The sequence below is a fragment of the Saccostrea cucullata genome, unplaced genomic scaffold (assembly GCF_032062105.1).
Source record: "Saccostrea cucullata isolate Sc308-1 unplaced genomic scaffold, CSIRO_AGI_Scuc_v1 ctg290, whole genome shotgun sequence".
In the NCBI taxonomy this organism is placed as follows: Eukaryota; Metazoa; Mollusca; class Bivalvia; order Ostreida; family Ostreidae; genus Saccostrea; species Saccostrea cuccullata.
The window spans coordinates 222,884-243,406 of record NW_026927363.1 but is presented as its reverse complement, the minus strand read 5'-3'; the positions used below and the strand labels follow the sequence as shown (position 1 = coordinate 243,406).

At 34.6% G+C, this 20,523-nt stretch overlaps 2 protein-coding genes across 8 annotated transcripts in view; one reads left to right on the top strand and one right to left on the bottom strand.

Annotated features, from left to right (window-relative positions):
- LOC134274226 (leucine-rich repeat-containing protein 49-like) overlaps window positions 1-15,426 on the bottom strand; it is a 46,181-nt gene extending 30,755 nt beyond the window's left edge. For 2 of the 6 annotated variants that reach the window (XM_062756486.1, XM_062756488.1), the window contains exons 1-8: window positions 15,235-15,426; window positions 13,454-13,555; window positions 11,764-11,890; window positions 4,008-4,181; window positions 2,279-2,384; window positions 1,819-2,022; window positions 905-971; window positions 565-708 (exon numbers count right to left, since the gene is read on the bottom strand). In XM_062756486.1, coding sequence (XP_062612470.1) covers window positions 565-708; window positions 905-971; window positions 1,819-2,022; window positions 2,279-2,384; window positions 4,008-4,181; window positions 11,764-11,890; window positions 13,454-13,555; window positions 15,235-15,276 — 966 coding nt within the window. In that variant the 5' untranslated portion in view covers window positions 15,277-15,426. Of the gene's footprint in view, window positions 1-564; window positions 709-904; window positions 972-1,818; window positions 2,023-2,278; window positions 2,385-4,007; window positions 4,182-4,774; window positions 4,964-11,024; window positions 11,039-11,763; window positions 11,891-13,453; window positions 13,556-15,234 lie in introns of those variants that run through there. The other 4 variants (XM_062756487.1, XM_062756489.1, XM_062756491.1 and 1 more) reach the window with 4 other exon arrangements.
- A 40-nt stretch (window positions 15,427-15,466) lies between these two features.
- LOC134274228 (galactose-1-phosphate uridylyltransferase-like) lies at window positions 15,467-20,440 on the top strand. Of its 2 annotated transcripts, none has more exons than XM_062756493.1 (10): window positions 15,467-15,626; window positions 16,894-17,063; window positions 17,282-17,357; window positions 17,572-17,750; window positions 17,876-17,932; window positions 18,151-18,273; window positions 18,606-18,738; window positions 19,251-19,334; window positions 19,543-19,697; window positions 20,238-20,440. In XM_062756493.1, the coding sequence occupies exons 1-10, from the start codon at window positions 15,605-15,607 to the stop codon at window positions 20,292-20,294; spliced, it is 1,056 nt and encodes a 351-aa protein (XP_062612477.1). In that variant the 5' UTR covers window positions 15,467-15,604; the 3' UTR covers window positions 20,295-20,440. The 2 variants fall into 2 exon arrangements, with proteins under 2 accessions (XP_062612477.1, XP_062612478.1); XM_062756494.1 differs by having other exon boundaries at window positions 15,469-15,507.
- The last annotated feature ends 83 nt before the right edge of the window (window positions 20,441-20,523 follow it).

Sequence of the window (20,523 nt, the reverse complement as noted above, 5' to 3'; positions counted from 1 at the left end):
TAACAGATTTCCTCATTAAACATGCGAAGTAATGTTTTATTTTCGCCCCTTTTGCCCAATCCTCATTTGGGCGAATTTAAAACAGGGTGAATTCAAAGAATACAGTATAATTTCATAAATAAAACTATGACTGGGGAAATTTAAAATGGGGCTAAATTGTCTGCAAGTGTGAAAGGGCGAAAATAACACGGAGTGAAAATAACCCTGTATACAGTAATATCTGACGATTGATTTAGAATAAATTTTGATAAAATGATGTTAAAAAACCCACATGTTTCAAATATTGTGTAAAACTATATTGTAATAGTTCATTTTTAACTTTTTGATGTGTGCATGCTATCTTATCGACAAATCATTTCAATACGGCTTTACTCTCTGTCTTATAATTGCTATTGTTTTCTAGGTGCCTCACTTGGTGATTTTCACATAGAGCTCGACTGAAATATGGGGATTAACAATAATATGCAATTTATTGCTTGTCCCCTTGTCCACAGTTGGTGGGTTTTTTTCTAATGCTATCTCTTTTCATTCTGGCTTTCACACTCCAAATTATAAGATACATACCACCATTCTGATCCTGTTTCTTCGTAGATTCAGTTCAGCCAGACTGTCCATTCCTGTAAGATTGTTCACGTTAACGATCTGGTTCCCCGCTAAATTCAGTACCCGAAGCTCCGCTAAGTGATTCAGGTTCTCTATTAACGTAATCTACAAAAATGAACATTTTTAAAAATAAATAACACTTCTACACAACATTCTCACAACAAGCTCAATGAGTGAAGCGATGCTGAGTCTAGATACCTTGATCTTACTAGCATTTGAATTCTGATCTACACAATATTCATAAATGCTTGGATATCTTAGATATTTTAAGATGGTTATATTCTAAGTAAGTTATTGTTACCTGGTTTCCATGGAGATCCAACACATCAAGTTTGGTTAACGTGTCCAAGTTTTCTATCTTCTTTATTCTGAAAATTGAAATGACCATATAATATAAGTATTTTTCATCAAGAGATGAATCTGGTGAATCTAATATGCAAATTGAACAGTATTTAGGAAAGACTTTGGCTTGAAAATACAAATTTATAAAAGCCGCAAAGTTTTCGGATAAACAGTGAGCCCAAGTAAAAAACTTTGGGCATGTTAATGCTCTAAAAATAATGCAGATATGTATTCTATATTATTCTGAAAACACTTACATGTATACTCTCATGTACATGTACCTCTTGAAATGTTAAGCATATGCATAAAACCATATTATCAAGATTTTTTTCTAGAAACCATACCATTACTCAGATAAGCTGTGCCTGTTTTTGCCTCAAATGAACATCAAGAAATGTACCCAGAAATTCTGACCGACATCAGCAATTCTAAATATGAATAAATGTACCTGTTTTAGCTTGAGTTGTACCAGTCTTTGCCTGAGATTTTGCTTAAAATGAGCATCCTAACCTCAGCTGAATCTGAATATTTTGCCTAACTTGAGTACTTCAGTTGTTCCTGTTTTTGTCTGAGTGTATCTATTTTTGCTGGCCTACACAGCACATATTAAGAACAATGATGATGATATACCTATTTTTGCATAACATGATCACTCTTAGCTGTGCCTGTTTTTGCCTGATTTGTACCTGTTTTTGCCTAACATAAATACCCTGAGCTGTGCCCGAATTTTGCCTGAGATGTACCTATTTTTGCTTATCATGAGCACACCGACTTGTATCTGTGTTTGCCTGATTTGTACCTTTTTTTGCCTGAGATGAATTGTTTTTGCCTGAGTCGTACCTGTATTTGCCTAACATTGACATAAAGTTTTACCTGTTTTTGCCTAACATGAGCACCCTGAGAGACTTCAGTGAGCTTAATCCTGAGATTTCCTCAATCTGATTATCGTACAGGTCCAGGAAAATGAGTCGTTTTAGTGAGCTCAGATGCTGGATCTTGGTGATTGCATTGTGCTGGTAGTTCAACAGTCTTAACTGGTCCTCTCCCTCCAAAATCGGACATACTGTCAGTTTCCGCCTAAAATTAAGAAGGCAAGTAAAACAAATATCTAAAGAAGACCAGGTAGAAGAAACATAATGTTGTCTTATAGAGTACATTAAAAATATCATAAACTGCCATGTTGTGAAGCAGAATACATTTAAAGAATGAGCATCTTATAGCAAGGAAAAATCCCTGATGTCACATTACCCATGCCTAACATGTAATTTGGAACAAAAGTCTTTCTGCAAAATTTCCATTTTCCAATGTCCTAATTCCAATTTTTCTACCTTACCTATCAAGATTGAGTCTGTCAGGATTTGAAGACCTTTCCTCTGGAGTTCTGTAAACAACAGGAATGCCCGGGGCAGAGGGCGATTCCGCAAATATCACTCTATCACCTGAAAACACACCAGAAATCAATGAAACAACAGGTATGCCCAGGGGCATAGGGCTATTCTATAAAAATCACTCTAACATCTAAAAATACATCATAATTCACTTGAAAAACCATAAGACCTAGAGCCTGGACTAAAACTTCTTGTATCTGTAGAATCTACAAATTGGTCAAAATGTCAATGCAAGTTTTAGAATCATCATGTGTACCCCAACCCAAGTCAGAAAAATTTATCTCCAATTCCTAATAATAACCTTGTCAGGTCAAAGAGGAAAAAAAATTCAAAGTGTAAAGAAGGTTGGGGTAAGATGAAGTTTAGTAAAACATGATTTTTTTTTTTTGAGAATTCAAGATGATTTGAATTTTGAAACTCTTGATCTAATTATAGTACACAGGGTATTAACATTTGCTATGGGATAATAAACTATTACATTTCATTACGTCTTTAATCTCTCTATTCCTGAGGTACTGATCCTGCTTATTGAACTTGTCAAAATTTACTTTTGGATTTTAATTTTCCATTCCATAACTAAAATTCAAAAATAGGAACTCTGGATATTCACTTTTATCTAGCATCATAACTTAAATTATCCTGACACAGAACACTGCACATTCCCATAGTCTGACAAATATTTACCCAGAGCGTTCTAATTTCTAAATCCCACCCCAATCTCCATATGCTTACAGAAACACTATCAACAGAGTTTTCTGTTTGAATTTATGGGGGATTTGAGTTTCAGGGATGAATAAGCAATAACATGTAATAATTTCTTCTCAAACTCAAACACTTTCCTAAAAGGACATTCATTTATGGTTATAAATAAAGAAAGAAAAGTTTATAAACTATTTAAAATGTCCATGTATCATTTAGTGATAATTATCCACATTAGAGATTTTAAATCTGTGTTTTAAGTGATTTTAATATTTTTACAAATATCCTTGAAACTTTATTAAGGTTCATATCTTGGACATGATTAATAACTAAGTATTAAAGAGATGTTAAACACTTCAAATAAGTTGATCTACTTAAGATCAAAATCAGCTGTTAAATCACGCCCTTACACAGCAAACAAGATCACTGTTAAATATTGTAATTACTCCTTATTCAGAATTTCAAATTGATGGACTTCAAGATTTCAGGTTTCAATTTTTTTCAAAAGAATGATATGTAAAGAAAGGTTTCAAACCAGGTGCAGAGTTTACAATGGATTCAAAAAATAGTTACCTGAAAATTCTAAATACTCTTCTAAAATGACAAATAAATTAGTTTTCAAAGATCAAAAGAATTTTAGGTGCCAAAATAAAACAGTCCAAGTGATTGCAATTTTGTTAATACGTCATAGTCAATTATTAACATTAGGACTACACTAAATTACACATATCAAGAACAAAATCAAACTCTAAAATCAAATAATTATCAAAAGCAACAAAACAAACTACAAGATTACACAATTATTGAAAGCAAATGCAACATTTACAGTTTACAGATTAAAAAAAGAAGATTGTATGAACTTCCAAACTTAAAGTGGGTACAAGTGCAAATTATAGTTCAAATGGCACATAGACAACTCAAAATGACGTAAAACAAATTAAAAAAAATTACACTGCAAAGCAAATATCCACAAACCTGGCAAGAAAGCAGGGGCTTTTTGCGTCTTTGGGGACAAGTTTGCGCTTGAGCGTGAATTTCGCCCGCTTTCCTCTGCGTCTTGTACAATATCAGGGGTGCTATAATCGTGTGCACAGGCGGGTGCTGGCACCATAGGCTTTTTGTTAGCCCTGTAGTGAATCGGAATTTTCTCTGAAATCAAAAAAATAAAATTCCCTTCACCTGCAACTACTGACCAACCTGACCCGAGTGAGAAAGGCGAGGTGCTGTACATCATAGCAACACAAAACTTAAATCCTCCCTATATTAGTTATGTCCCTGAACCATTGTGACAGGAGAAGAGTTATCACCCCTAGATAAATATTTATTAATCGGAATTGGCTGAGATTATTAATTAACCTACAATTGTGATCATTAGTTATATGACAACAAAGGGCAGTAACTCATGTTCATCTCTTCCTCAGAAGCTACAGGGCAATTGAGCTGCTGAATTTATTGTCCAATGATCTAATAATTTCAATACTATATATATAGGTATCAAAGAAATATCACTAAACAGGCTGGGATTCAATACTCTATCCTAGCTAGACTCTACATGAATGCTTCAGAAATACTTCACTCCCAATTATAACATTTGTAACTCTAAAATGATTTTGTTAGGGAACTCATAAAACCTTAGCAAGCTTCAGTAACATGTCATCAATCACAACAATCAGTTTTCTCATAATTTTTATTTCATGGAGTGGTTTGGGGGTTGGGGAGGGGGGGGCTGTTAGTTCATTTACCTCCACTGAGTCTGGATGGTTGCTGCATCCAGATGACCTCGTAACTAAGGGGAATTACACTGGAGCCGGATTTCGACCTCTCACGCTTATATCGCATCATGTCAGAAATCGACCCCCTCTGTATCTTATCAAAATGTCATGTTTCACATCTCATGGATCCAAGGAAGCCACATCAAAAACACCAGAATGTCTCATGACTTACCAATATGCACCTCCTAAGGCATCGTAAAATATAGAATTCATTGGAGCAATCACAGAGTTGCACACTTTTCATTGCACACTAGATATTTTCTCTTCACTGAACTCACCCAGTAAGAATCTTGACCATGGTATCTACTTAAAAGTCAGAAGTTTATAAAATACATCTCTCATCACCACACTAAATCACTACTGATCTGGAATTCTACACTCAGCTGAGTTCAGTGAATATTTAGATATGTTAAGGAATCCCAATCTCCTGATTAAGTCAATGTAAACGAAATTAAACACCTTCATTTTTCTGTCAAATATTGAATCATAATTTCCACTTCAACCTGACACCACACTGACACTCTTTTTAATACTCTGTAAGAAACAGTGGAAGGAATACGATTTCTCTAATCAAAGAACTGAGGTTTCAAATTTTTGCATGTCCTGATCTCCTCTTATTAATGATTTAAAAACCGCAAAAACCGGCACACAGGGGAAAATCCTTGTAAAGAACTTGTGTGAAATAATGTAGACCAAATATTCCCCTGCATGAAGTCTAGCCTTTTCTGCCGAGTGTGAAATCCTTCTATTATAAAGATCTGAGCACAGGGGAAAAAAAGAAAATCCTATTGTAATTTGTTTAAAATCAATAGGAAGTATTCGGACAAATTGTTTCTAATCACAATATTGAAGTAAGTCTTAAATCTGATTGAGAAATCAAAGAAAACAAAGCTTTGTAAAATAGCCCTCCAATATGTTAGGGCTAAAATGACATTTAAAAGGAGACTTTTACGATTTAATGTGTAAGAATTATTGATTAGCTTCAATACCTGAACCTGCTTTAGTGAAGGATAATGATGAAATTTTATCAATATTAAATATCAATACCATCTACAATGCAAAATCAACATACTCAAGCATTGGATAATCTACTGAATACATTACTCACAATCACCCCTGCTTATACCATAGGACCTCATTTACATCTCTATTCAAAGATTTCTTTCCTGCATTTAACGAATTAAAAACTTGTCCAATATCTAAACAGAAAATACTTGCAAATTGAAATTTAGAATTAATTATAAAATATGCTCACAAATCTACAGAAACTACCTCTGACACATAAAATTAACATTGTCAATAGGGGTATCTGGCAAATCCAATAGAGAAATCAGTAACAGCCTAATTCAGCTTTTACAAAATTCAGCAACAGAGAGAATCCAGAAACCAGCAACAAACTATATCCACATTAGAATGGGTAACACTTTATTAAATTTGCATTGGATTTTTTTCCTATTTTAGAAAGTGATATATCCAATCATTAAAGCCATTTAAAATTTTCTATGAAAGATTTAACACTAAACATTCCAAGACTTGGATCAAATGTAAAAATGTTCATTTCACAAGAGAATTCAAAACAATGTCCATCAGTGCACCACAACAACAGAAACAAGCTACAGGCCCCCCTGTCCTGCTTCTGATGTCATCCTTTTCTCACTGAGAGTGACAGTCGGGGTACCTTGTCGACTCCTACACACCTTTATCATCTATCACCGCCCGTCGTATTTAAATGTCTGCAGGTAATGCCTCGTGTTTACTCGGAGATTGACGTTTGATTATCGCTTGTCAGGGACCGAGGCGTAACAATGAGGGGGGGACTATATCTCCGATCCCGACCCAATCCGTGCCTTATCTTCCTATTCCAGGATATGATTAATTTTCCACTACCTCAAGATAAATTGGATGAAAGTGATTTTTAAAGCATTACTTTTAAATGCCTCACTATGATGTTTTAAATCAAAAAGGAAATAAACCTGCAGGAAAATAAAGAGATCATACCAGTAATTAACTTTTTTTGCACAAGACTCATTACCATGATTACAGAACTTCAAAGAGTTGTGAGTAGTCTTAGTGAGAGAGACTAATTCATTGCAACTAAACAAACCCAGAATATTTTCAGTGTACCCTTGCACACTTTTCAAAAGCCACAAACATGGCCAAAAGGTTCCATCAATTCTTTTTTTTTTAATTCTTTCCCTCTTAAAATATCACATAATTCTTATCAATGATAAGTTTCTGAGGTATTCATTAATTGGTTCTGCTTGATACATGAACCCTGTAATTATTAGAAAGAGAGGTCCCTGAAGAGATGGTAGCTCTACTGTTATGAACTCAAAAACCTGCAAGATTTAACCTTAAAGAAGCATTGACTTTTATTGTGTGGTGTCACCTGATTTATATGATGGATTGCAGAAGAACAATGGTTTCTAAACAACATCCTACATTATACTAAGTGGAAGGTAGAGACAGAGGCTGCACAGTGATTTGTATTGTATCAGTACTTCAATTATTTATATGGGACACAAAAAGAAACAATGTCCTATCTACTTGAGCAGAAAAGTATATTGTCTTCTTGCACAGAAATTGAATAAACAGTTTCTGAAGTTTTGCGGTGCCACGTCCTTTTGATAGAATGCTGAGGCAGTAGCAATGGAATTGTAGCAATAGAGCTTTCTCAAGGAGAGCAAAAATGGGTTTAATGACAGTGGTATAATTGTAGAAAGGTGGAATTCAACCTTCTTAATGAAATGATTCATTATCAACAAGGAAGAGGTTCTGTTTGTGGGTCCCACATTGTTTATTTATAATGGATAAGAACTGTAATTGTTTCTGCAGTGTTGAAAGACATTTTGGGGGTGGGGGTGGGAGGAGTGTGTTACAAATGTTACAAATGATTCTATATTGCAGTGACCTAATTATAGAAGGTCTCATTTAGGTCTTTACAATGTGGTGACCTAATTGTGGAAGGTTTGAGATGGTCTTTACTATGCGGTTTCCTGATTGTGGAAGGTTTGAGATGGTCTTTACAATGTGGTTTCCTGACTGTGGAAGGTTTGAGATGGTCTTTACACTGTGGTGACCTGATTGTGGAAGGTTTGAGATGGTCTTTACTATGTGGTTTCCTGATTGTGAAAAGTTTGAGTTGGTCTTTACAATGTGGTGACCTAATGTGGAAGGCTTACTGTGTTGTGACCTATCTATGTATGGGCAGAGATAGGAACAACTTTTTTTCACTCTTGAGTCAGATCACACCTGAACCCACCTGATGAAACAGCGGTCCCCATCTTGATCTGCCCCCAGGGTCAGCAATATCTCCCCTTAATATAGCCCTGCAAAAATGGCTCTCATTATAAGGAACTCAAGCCTTCAGCATCAAAGCTGATAATGCAACATAAATATTTAAGTTCCTTTTGGGAAAACTAAAAAGTTTTGACAAAATTACTGATTGAAGACCATAAACTATACTGGTTTAAGTTGTCACGAGAAATGCTCTAAAAAATGCTCACTCTGGGAGATTCCATATTATTAAGTTTGCTACATCTTCATCTACCTAGATCATTCATTGAAATTTCATTCCCTAGTTAATAACAAGATGTATATTCAATAAACAAATAAAAAGTTCAGGAATAAAAAACACAAAGTTGAGTTAAGGAACAAATTAATCAAAGGCTTAAATTCTGCACTCACCCGCTGGCCCCGAGCGAAAAGTTCGGACAAAACACTGTCTTCCTACGGTGCGGTAATCCCCCATCATTTTCACAAACAATGAACGAGACAGTCTAAGTGAAGCATTCTCCAACTAATTTTTATTTAATCAAAGTCTTAGTTTACACCCGATAAAACAGGTACCATGAATTTTAATTTGAGCAAGAGACGAAATAATCAGTGTTAATCCTTTAATCCCTCTTAATGAGTTCCGACTAAAACGATTTGTAATAATCTGACATTATGGTCCTATTTCTTCGGGAATACACATTGTGCTAGAACCTGTATCAGATTGTTCTGTACTAATTAGGTTACAAGGGTCAGGGGTTAGAAGTGAACAGATATAAATAACATTAAACTCTCAATGTTTGATTTTTGTTCAGACAACACCCCCCTCCCCATTTTTCTTAATTTCAATTCAATCTATTTATTGATACTGTACACCAAACATCTTAAGGGATGTCACAATTAAGATTAAGAAAGTAACAAGTTAAGATTAAAATTAAATCATTCAGATGCATCCTGAATAAAATACTACTCCACTAAAAATTCTGTGATCATCTAAAAAGCCTTAACAACAGCTTTATATGGAATAACACAATTATTGTAGAGCTTGTTCCAGGGTTGACATGGTCCTACATGTAATTAGACTGACAGAAGTAAGTTCTCCTACAATATGCATAATGATTAAAAAAACTTCATTAGGGTGAATTCACCATGCATCGGACACATACCTTGCTTCGGACAACTTTAGACAATAAACTCTCTTTCAACTTAAGAGTTCCGTGTATTTATTTGTTTCTGTCTTGAAGCTAAAGATTTAAATTTTTTAATGATACCAATTGTTATTATCATGTTGTGATAAAAATACCCCAAGAATGGCCTTGAAGTTACATCATATTTTACATCATCAAAGGGGAATAACCAGAAATTTATGATTTTGCGATTTTTAGAGTTATCGTTCTTAAAAATCGACTTCAACGGAACGAGTCAGAATTTGGTGAATAAAGTCAAAGATTCGTATTCTTACATAAATTTTACAGAAATTTCACTTCAATGTTCGTATAATTCTTTTTAAAGCTGGTTTTCACTAGTATGTTCATTTCTCTGTACATCGGACACAAATTAACCATGCATCGGACACTTTCCGAAACAAAGGTATGCACTAGGGATGTGCGATTTTATCGGTATATTGGTATATCGCAATTTTTTGTTGCGTGATATGTATCGTGATACAGAGACCTAAATACCGGTATTTAGGTACATATTGTAAAGTCCAGAAATTATTAATTTTTTTGTTTAATCTTTCAAAATACAATAACAGAAAGTCTAAAAAATGTTGTGAAATGTGAAAAGAATGGCATCTTATCACCCAAACATGATGAATTTTACTAATATAAAAATTTCAAAAAAGTCAAATTTTGTTTTTCTAGCATATTTTAAAGAAAAATAATGACTGTTCATTTAAAATCATTGTATAAATTGCTTGTAAAAATATCATGATATTATCGTGATATTTTGGGAAAAAATCGTGATATATCACGATACGAAATTTTTTAGCGATACCCATCCCTAGTATGCACTAGCTACTATTTTCATACAGAACCGAGCTGACAGCTGATTTTTGCAGAAAAAAAAAAAACTCTATATTTTCAGTCAAAATACAAGTTATCGATATATGATGTCTGGAATTTGACTCAATTTATGTCTACAAACCAGAGTATGATAAACCATGAGAAAAAGGCACAAATTACCGCATTATAAGCATTTCAAAGCATTTCGAAGGCAGAGTGAGGTCTCTTAAATCGTTCTACATTTGTGCAACGATATCATCAATTAAATTTAAGTTGAGAGTTATTTCTTAGATAAAAAGATAAAAATTTATCCATATCGAGGATTTTAAAGCACTGTGATAAAGATATGATATTTTTCCGGTCTAAATACCGTCTGTCCGATGCATGGTAAACAATGTCCGATCCATGGTGAATTCTGAGTTTTTCCTAAAAACTCGATTTTTGAGGATATTTTCTCAATAAAAGGCATATAACTGTGTCCCAACTTAATATTTTAATCACAAACTAAATGTTAAGCTCCATTTTGATAATTTTATGTCGGTAGCTATATCGCTAGAACTTGTTGAAGTACAAGGGTGTCCGATGCATGGTGAATTCACCCTATACCCATTCAAAGAGGGATGGATCAGTCAGCATGTATGGGGGACTTCATTTGTAATATATACTCTGTTCTGTAGAGCAATACCCACTCCCTAATTCATGCAGCATTTTTAGCCCCTCTAACTGGTGTCAACAAAATGGAAGACATCCAATATTAGCTCAGGTAAGCTAGAAATAGGTCACACGTGACACTTTGACACTGGGATGGGGGTGGGGGTTGCATTGGTGTGCTACTGAGGAAGAGATGACGTTTCTGTAACTCAATAAAGAAGCCATTTTGACTAGTGCATCATTAGTTTTCATCACAGAGTGATTTGTAAGTTTTCCACAGAATTACCTACCTCTATAATTCATACTGCAAAGATAGCGAAAAGGAAATGGAGAAATACAACATCAACAACTACACTTAGTGCAATAGCGAAATCTATCTTATATATCAAAGTTTTACAGAGAAATGGACAGAGCTTTATTTAAATTCCAAGACTAATACATATATTTATCGTAACAACATTATCATATATGTTCATTGAATTCATTCAAAATTAAGAAAATTTCATTCCCAAATAAAACTTTGTCTGAAATGCCCTCTTTGTGATAAGATCCCCCCCTCCTCCCCTTTTCTCTACTTTAGAATACCAAATTTTAGTGACAGCTTATTTTTGTGGGATAGTTATATCAAAATACTCATGTAATTAATTTTTTTTTTGCAAATAAAATGTGGTTTACAGTACTTTACAACACTGAAACAACAAGTTACAGTTCCACAGATGTTGAATAGCTGCAGTAATATAATCTTCCTCCTCAAATTCTACATTCTTTACACAAATGTATCGGGGAGGTCCCTAAGACCCAGGGACCTGGTAATTCCCCACACAATAATGTCATAATCCCCTGGTTATTCCCACTTGTTAGCAACGGGACCCCCATCCCCACCCCTGTCCCACTCGTTCGTTTTTTTAATGTCCCCTGCTATTTTTAGAGACCCCCGTTGTATCCCTGAGTCGAGTTTGTGGAGGCCCTATATTCCTGCAGCCTGTGACTTAGATGTGCATCAGTCACCCTTTTGGTGCACCCCCTTACCTGCGATGTGGTTCAGGGTGAAGTCTGGAGGACCCTGGGGGTAACGTTTCATCATGATGTCGTTATTGGGAATCTGGGTCGGACGGAAGACAACTTGTTCTTGGGGCTGGACGGACTTCTCAACAATCTGAAATCGTAAAATAAAAATTATAAAAATACGACGAACTTCTCAACAATCTAAAATTGTTAAGAAAATTTAAAAAATACAACAAATTCAAAATCTATACTTTATACCAACTATTGTATTGTATTTAAAGAGTAAATAAAAAACATCTGTACTGTAGATACAGCTAATTTGTTGATGGGATTTATAATAACTAAAGCTAAATAAAAAGTAAAAAAAATGTATGACTCGAATCACATACAGATGAACCAGAATGTTTAGATATGCCCTCCTTCCATACCAAACCATATACAACTATGGATGGGTATCACCTAAAATTTTGTATTTCGATATCAATAAATAAAGGCAATATTTACAGGAAGTTCAAATGTCGTTAACGGAACCTCTTTGACAAGTCTGTTATAATCCATTTTTATGAGAATGCCACTGAATCCAGTCTGGTCTGAATTATAATGCTAAAGTTTGGGATGACTGCAGTGTGTCCCAGTGTTATATTTACTTTATCAATACAAAGACAGATTCCCATTGACCAATTAAAATATATGTCAAACAGGTTTTACAGAGTTAAAGGAAGCACTTAATGTCTACATTTAAATGAAATTAAACATTTAATGCTGTTTTCATTGACACCACGTATGTGCCATATTACCCCCATTCAACATGGCTAAGGTTAGATTTGAATTTGATTTCCATTACCAAGAGGAATGTATTGTTAGCCAGATAAATGTGTGTTAAAGACTTTTAACAGAAAACTGTTACTGAAAGAAGAGTCTGATTCAATCACTAAAGGATATATATAGACCAAGTTTTTTTAGTGCAAATAATATTAAGCATTAGGATTTAAAAAAATTGTATAGAAATATACATGTATAAGTATTTATACTCTTGTTATGATTATTTTTTACATGCATTAAAGAATCAAAGTTCCAGTTGTTTCAGAGTCTATGTAAACAAATTATTTATCTCGATCCTCATGGTATTCCATATCATTAATCTAAATGACTGTGTATAACATTATTTCTGTGGAAGTGACTGTTGACCTTGAAGTATATAACCTTGACCTACCTGGACATAAAATTGTCATAATGAAAGCAAGTCAAATATGATTTTTGACAATTCTTCCATTTTAAATGGGCATAAAAAAAATAGATATAAAAACAATACTTTTAAAAACAAATCAGAACTAGCAAATATATATGGTACAATTTGCTAAAAAGACTTGTAATTTTTATAGTCAATAGATTTTTGACCAGGATTTAGAGAGGGTAGAGACCTTCCATTACTCTTACTACAGATATACAGTGGACCTTCAGATATCCGGACGCCAGATATCCGGATGCTTCAGTATAATTTTTGACGATTCATTGGAACGAAATTTTAAAATGTTATTCTGTCTTGTTTAACTGGTGATTCAGATATCCGGATGCTTCACATATCCGGACAAATTGACTGGGAACCAAAGCGTCCGGATAAATGAGGGTCCACTGTACATTACTACTGTGGGATTTGCTGTATCATATAAATAAAACAACTTAGAATGGCATCAGGACTCGGTTGTGAGCGTACTCGGAGAACTGGATCACTCACTTGGTGACTGTAGGTGGCAGCCGTGAAGTGTTTACTACTAAGTGCTGGAAGAATTTGCAGTGAAGAAAGCGTGGAGTTAGTCTGCAAGATAAAAACACAGCTACAATGGATTAAATGGTCTACCACCAGGCTATAATGAAGTGTACTGGTGCTAAGCTATGCTTCAGAAACTCTGTCAGATGTTACAATAAACTACAGTACTATTATAAGGCCCTTTTCAACAAAAGAACTTATGACTAGGTCTAAAAGATACTGATTTAAAATCTAGAAAACTTAATAAATCAATTTCATAAAATTGTCTTTATTTCATTTATATAACTGAATTTTCTTCATTCTAATAAAGGTCACAATTTAATCACACAGAATACAAATAAATTGGCCAAGGTTCATAATTGCATTTAATATTAATTTCATTTTTTAGCCAACTGGCCTTTTACATCTGACAGAATTTCTTGGTGTATATACTAGATATACTATCTATATCACACTTACATTAAAAGAATAAAAGAAGAAATAAATATAAAGAAAGAATAAGTTGAAAAATAATTAGATTATAGTCATGTTGTTGCAATGTGTAGTAGTTTAATGATGATATATTCATGAATAATACTTAGAATCAGTAGATATTATATTTAAATAAATATAGTATTACATGAATATCAGATAAAGCTATGATTGTTACTTAAACAAACTACTTAGTAGTAAGTGCTATATTAGTTTTATTACACCTACTTGCTCAATGTATATTTTTTATAAAAGCAGAAATTCATACAGTTAATATCCTTGTTTAGCCATGATGCTTTTAATCATTATGTGATGTATTGTATATATGGGAGATGGCAAATACAGCTGGGCAGGTACATTATATACCAATGGTTGTTACAATAAACATAAAAACTTATCAATTTTTTTTAAAGTCTGAACTTTAAGTCTAATATGAAGCTTGAAACTATCCATCAATTATTTAGTTCACAGATGATGTCACAGAAATCAGACTGACTGAGAGTCTCAGATAAACAATGGTCCTTTTTAAGAAAAATGTAATTGATGATTATTTATAAGAATGAAAGACCAGGACTGATGGAAGTCTGTTCTATTCCACCAGTCACCAGTGTACATATTACAAACAGGTTTGTCCTGAGTTGCTGTCCTTATTTGCATTGATATGTCATGAGTGCTTAATTTGAAAATCACAGCCTATAATCTGCATATGAAGAACCCCGGGCCGACCTGCATCAACTGAGAATGGCATAATTAATATGATCTCAGTTTTTCTCATAACATACATTAAAATAATGTGAATTATAAAACTTATCCTCTAGGATAAATCAAAATTTAAATTCAGTACGTGTCAAGTCACTATGTTTCACTAAAAGATCAACATGATCAATACAAACATTCTACATATGACTATATACATCATTGAGTCTAGGGGTGTATGGAATAAAACCTAGGGTAAATCCTGTTACATTCTTGATCCAAACTGAATAGCTAATAATTTTTTTTTAAATATGACATAAAGTAAACTTTTTAAAAATATTAATACAAAAGCATATCCCCACAGAAAGGCCTATACGTTAACCCCCCCTTCTTGTTTTCGAAAAAAGTAAGTTTATGTATAACAAGATACACAATTCTTATACGCAACAGCAACACATGTTCATTGAAAAATAAAAAAAAATTGTTTACAATTGTAAATCTGTTATGTCACCAATGTGCAGACTCACAAACGAACAAGATACTCATCATACTGTGCATACCTCTTTCGTGAGAGTTAAACGACTTTTGGGTTTGTTGTACATATCTGACAACAAACTGACAATTTAAGCGGATATTTCACACAAAATTTCACTGTGCTATAAAAATCATGATACATTTTTGTGTAATAATGATCACAACAACATGAAAAATGCATGTTTTTAACCGTCGGTGCCCTTGGTTGCATAGGTTGCCGCCATTTTGAAACATAGGAAGCTGCACTTGCGCAAATATACCGGAACTTAGATTTAGAGGAAATTCGGCAAAAGACCAAGGTATCCGAGTGGGAGGCTGAATTACATGAAAATAAACGATAGATACTTAAAGGATTAAGAGCAGGGAACTTAAAACAAGCTTGGACTTTAGAATACAATGTCTTCATTTGATCCTAAAGGTAATTTATCGATGAATCAGAATATATGAACTTTCCTTTTTTTAGATGATCACTCCATAGATAGAATGTTCTTATTGTTCTATCGTTAAAATGATAAATGTCCTACGGACCAGTGAATCAAATAATACGAAATCAGAATCCTTGAGAATATACTCTGTTCTGTTCTTTCTAATTTATCCATAGTTTACAATTCTGCCTTTAATTCTGTTTTTACATGAAAAACAAACTTTTTTATAACCATCTTTATCCTAGTGCGATTTGCCGCAGCAGCTCTAATATGATATTCCATCCAAAACATTCAGCAAATGTAGCTTTGAAAAATACGAGAAAACACACATTTTTTGTTCACAAAGCAGCCATTTAATAGAGCTATTTATTCAATATTGTAGACCATCTTAATACGTTGACGGTGCGACCGTTACTTAGGGCGAGCGCAGATACTTATCCAGTTTTCATTTAGATCGGACTCGTCAAACTGCACGTGACATTCGGTGCGTTTAAGACTCTGACGTCACATGACATCGTTTGTTGCTTTACCAAACCGAAGCCTGAAAGGTCTGACTTCAATCAGCTAGTATGACTTTTTTCTGCAATAAACAGATAATTTCATTATTACCAAGGCAAGTTTATTATTCATTTAACTTTTGTCGTTATTTTCGCGAGAACATTGCTTTAACGTTAGTGCACGAAGTGATGCATTGTGGGTCAAAATTACTGCGGAAAAAATTCTATGGAATGAATGTGCAGTAGCCCAATTTTCTCTTTGCCCAGGTGTTGTCGTTAGAGCTCCCAGTTACGAGCGCGCTCGCTATTACGTTAAACAGGGATTATGTCAGCCTGGTCCCAGGTTCAAGGCCCACTCTGCCCGACATTTTCACCTGCCTGCTATATACTCTTATAGTGGTTAGGGCACTTCTGTATCTTAGCTGTTCCAATACATCAATCAGAGTGAGATTAACATACTGGCATAATTTAACTGACTGATGAACAGATGGGAGAGAGAGCTTGAATAAAATTTATCCAAATAAAGTCCGATTTAGAAACTTTCTGTTGAAGACGCTTACACAACTGCGTCATCAAGCTGGCTCTAATTTTTATACATTGTAACATAGTTATGTGAAATTTTTCTTTCTGTTTTTAAGAATCTTTTTTAAAAATCTAGAAACCATGGGTTTTTTTTTTTTTCCTCCTTTTTTGTTGAAGTTTGTTTTAGATCAGCTGTTTTAAGTACTGATATTTAAAGTGAGTATGTTTTTCTACCCCTTAGAGCACCCCCATATACGATACAATCCTCTGATGGAGGAGTGGGTCACAGTATCACCTCACCGCATGAAGAGGCCTTGGAAGGGGCAGGTGGAAAAACCAGAGGAAGAGGAGATCCCTAGTTATGACCCTAACAATTCTCTGTGCCCGGGAAACACTAGGTCCGGCGGAAAAGTACAGTGTAACTAATAACTTCTTAGATTTACCATGTTCCCAAACTCATTTTAAAATTTATTGTCATTTCAAAGCATTTATGTTGTTAATACATTGTACAAGTAAAAATACTGTGGAAATTTTTTTTATATCTTCCTATTAAGAAGAGCTGATTGACATTTAACTTCTTCAGATTTAAACATGATCATATAAGTAAGCTTTTGTTTTAATATTTCCAGGTGAATCCAGACTACACGGGCACCTTTCTGTTTGAGAATGATTTCCCCGCCCTTCTGAAGGACGGACCCGCACCACGTAAAAAGTTACAGTCAGATTATACTGCAAGAGGGATAATTATATATCAGCTGTTACAATTAGTCATAATTTTATAAATATAAACTCATTGGGAATTTATATCATTAAATAACACTTATCTGTATAAGAAAATGTTCAGAATCCAAGAAAATGCAATGCTATTAATCGTTGAAGAAGATGCTAAATTATGAATCAATGTAATGTTCCTTTTCAGCCCCGAGCCCTGACCCCCTGTTTCAGTCGTCCCCTGCCTACGGGACGTGTCAGGTGATGTGCTTCCACCCCCGGTCCGACCTGACCCTCCCCCTGATGTCCCAAACTGAAGTCAGAGAGGTCATTGATAAGTGGGCAGAAATCAACACAGACCTGGGAAAGAAATACACCTGGGTACAGGTGTGTGAACGTCTATGTAAATTTTGCATAGTTATGAGGATGGAATTTATCATTTGGAACCTCTGCTATTTTTTTATTTAATTCAATGGTCAAGTGTAAGAATTGAACTCATGTTAATATTTCAGATTTTTGAAAATAAAGGAAACATCATGGGCTGTTCTAATCCCCACCCACACTGTCAGGTAAGTGTTCAGGACATCTAATCACAAAAAATTGTAAGTTTACGACCACGACTTGAACTCATCCTAAGTTTTCAGTGAATTAATATCCCAATTTGTCAGGTGAGAGTTAAGGGCCATAAGCTCATCTGAGCCTAAACTCAAGTGAGGTTTTCTCAGTGAAGGATCTCTGGCTTCTGTCAATTCCTGTAAACTTATTTTACGTTTTGAACTTATTTCAGGTGTGGGCCAGTTCCTATTTTCCAAATGATCCCGCTAAAAAACACAGAACACAGAAAGACTATTATGACAAACACAAACTCCCAATGTTAGTGGACTACGTTAAAAAAGAACTCCAGAAACAGGTCAGTTAAGATTGGATGTAAACCTTTGGTTTGGACTGAATTGTCTAATCACAGTTATACTGTTATTCATGGTTTATAATAAAAAACATGGTGGTGACTGGTGATAGTCTTAGCCTTGACTGATATTTTGTTTTAAATGAATCACGTAATTATTTTATTCCCACATATTCAATATTTATTCATACTTTTGTCATGACTCAAAAGAAGATTTACTGACTGTTAATCCATTATCACAAATTCTCCATGATGAGTTTATGATTTTGTACCACTACCTATTAGAATTTTTTTTTTAATTTCTAAGTGACTTTTAATTTCTGTGTTTGTTTCTCCAGGAGAGGTTGGTCCTACAGAATGACCACTGGGTTTGGCTGGTTCCCTACTGGGCCGTCTGGCCGTACGAGACGATGCTCCTCCCCAAACGACACGTTCTACGAATCGAGGATCTGAATTCGGAGGAAAGGGACGGTAAGATCTTATTATCAAAGATTAAAGTGAAGGGACAGAAAATGTAAGAAATGATCAGGTGCAGATCCAGGAATTGAAGTTAGAGGGGGCACCAAAAATAGGCAGGGGGTTTGGGGGCCGCCTTGAGGCCTCCAGTGGGTCCAGGGCAAAGCCCTGGTGGGGGCCAAGGGGGCGAAGGTTCTGGATTCTAGAGATTTTGTAGGGTAAAAAAGAGGTCTACCAAGTAGACATATTTACATTTTCTAGACGAAAGTGTGATTTATGCTAACTTTGATAATTTTGGGGGGGGGGGGGGGGGGGCGCACCAGGGCACCCCCCCTTAAATCCGCCACTGATGATGAAAGTGAAAGTTAAGCACATAAACTGGTGCATTATTTTTAACTCAATTATTGTTAAGTTTTGAATTTTACAGAAAAATTATTAAATTTTGTGGAAATTCTTATCAGATGGATACAGCAGAGAATTGTATGCAATGATAAGCACCTGTAACATTAACTTTTGTAATTTTTCAGCATTAGCGGACATCATGAAAAAGCTCCTGACAAAGTATGACAACATATTCGAGGTCTCATTTCCTTACTCCATGGGCTGGCATGGTAAGGGATTTAGATTAAACCCAGCTATAAGATGTACATCTCCTGGACATTAATTATTTATATATACACACTACCCAACAAATAGCTATCCAAAGGACCAAGGCAATCTCAGTATTCAATTATAATACCTTAGGATCAGTAGGAATGGTTTTCACTATGTATTGATATACCGCTGTATAGAGTATTATTCACGTATTACTGGTTACAGGTGCCCCTACAGGGGAGTATCTCCAACAAGATAACAGCCACTGGCAGCTCCATGCTCTTTACTTCCCCCCTCTACTGAGATCAGCTACAGTCAAGAAATTCATGGTGGGCTATGAGATGTTGGCCCAGTCTCAGCGAGATTTAACAGCAGAACAGGTAATGAGACACAGAAGGTGAATTTTTAATGAAAAGGTAGTTTGGTGTAATGAAACTTAAACAGGATAAATATTAGAAAGATATTAAGGATATCAATACCAAATCAGATTTGCCTACCAGTCCATGTAATAATCATTCTGATGTTCTCCAAATTCCTTGATTTTGTAGAAACAGATTTTTCTTACACTATGATCCATGTATGTTAAATCACAGGAGTTCGCATACCTATCAATTTTACTGAAATTTTCAGTAAATAAAAAAAATATGTGTTATTATTATAGGTTTTTTTATTTACTGAAAATTTTGGTAAAATTGATAGGTAGGCAAACTCCTGTGGTCAAATGAAAAATGTTTTGTATCATGATTACAATGGAAACCAGATCAAACAAATTTTCCTAACAACCAATTGCATGTAGTTGTTAATTAAATTTAATATTTGACTTAAGTTTTATTTAATTTATATAAATTTTTAAATCAAAACACTAAAAACAAAATCATTATACAGATTCACCACTTAAAAAATACTATATATTTTTTCAGGCAGCAGAGAAGCTGAAAAGTTTACCAGATTTGCATTATAAATCAAAGAATTCTTAACGAATCCAGAGACTTAGTGCTTTCCAATTTACCAAATCTGCATTATACACCACAGAAACCTTACCCACAGACTTCGCGCTGGGGTAGTGCCAAACGTCAGGGTCCCTGCTGTGTTCTGATCATGTATAGTATTATAAATAAAATGTTTTATCTGCTGATGATGTTTTATTTATCTTTGAACATTGATTAGAATGATGATCATTTCACTTTGTGTCGCAGTGTTTTTCTG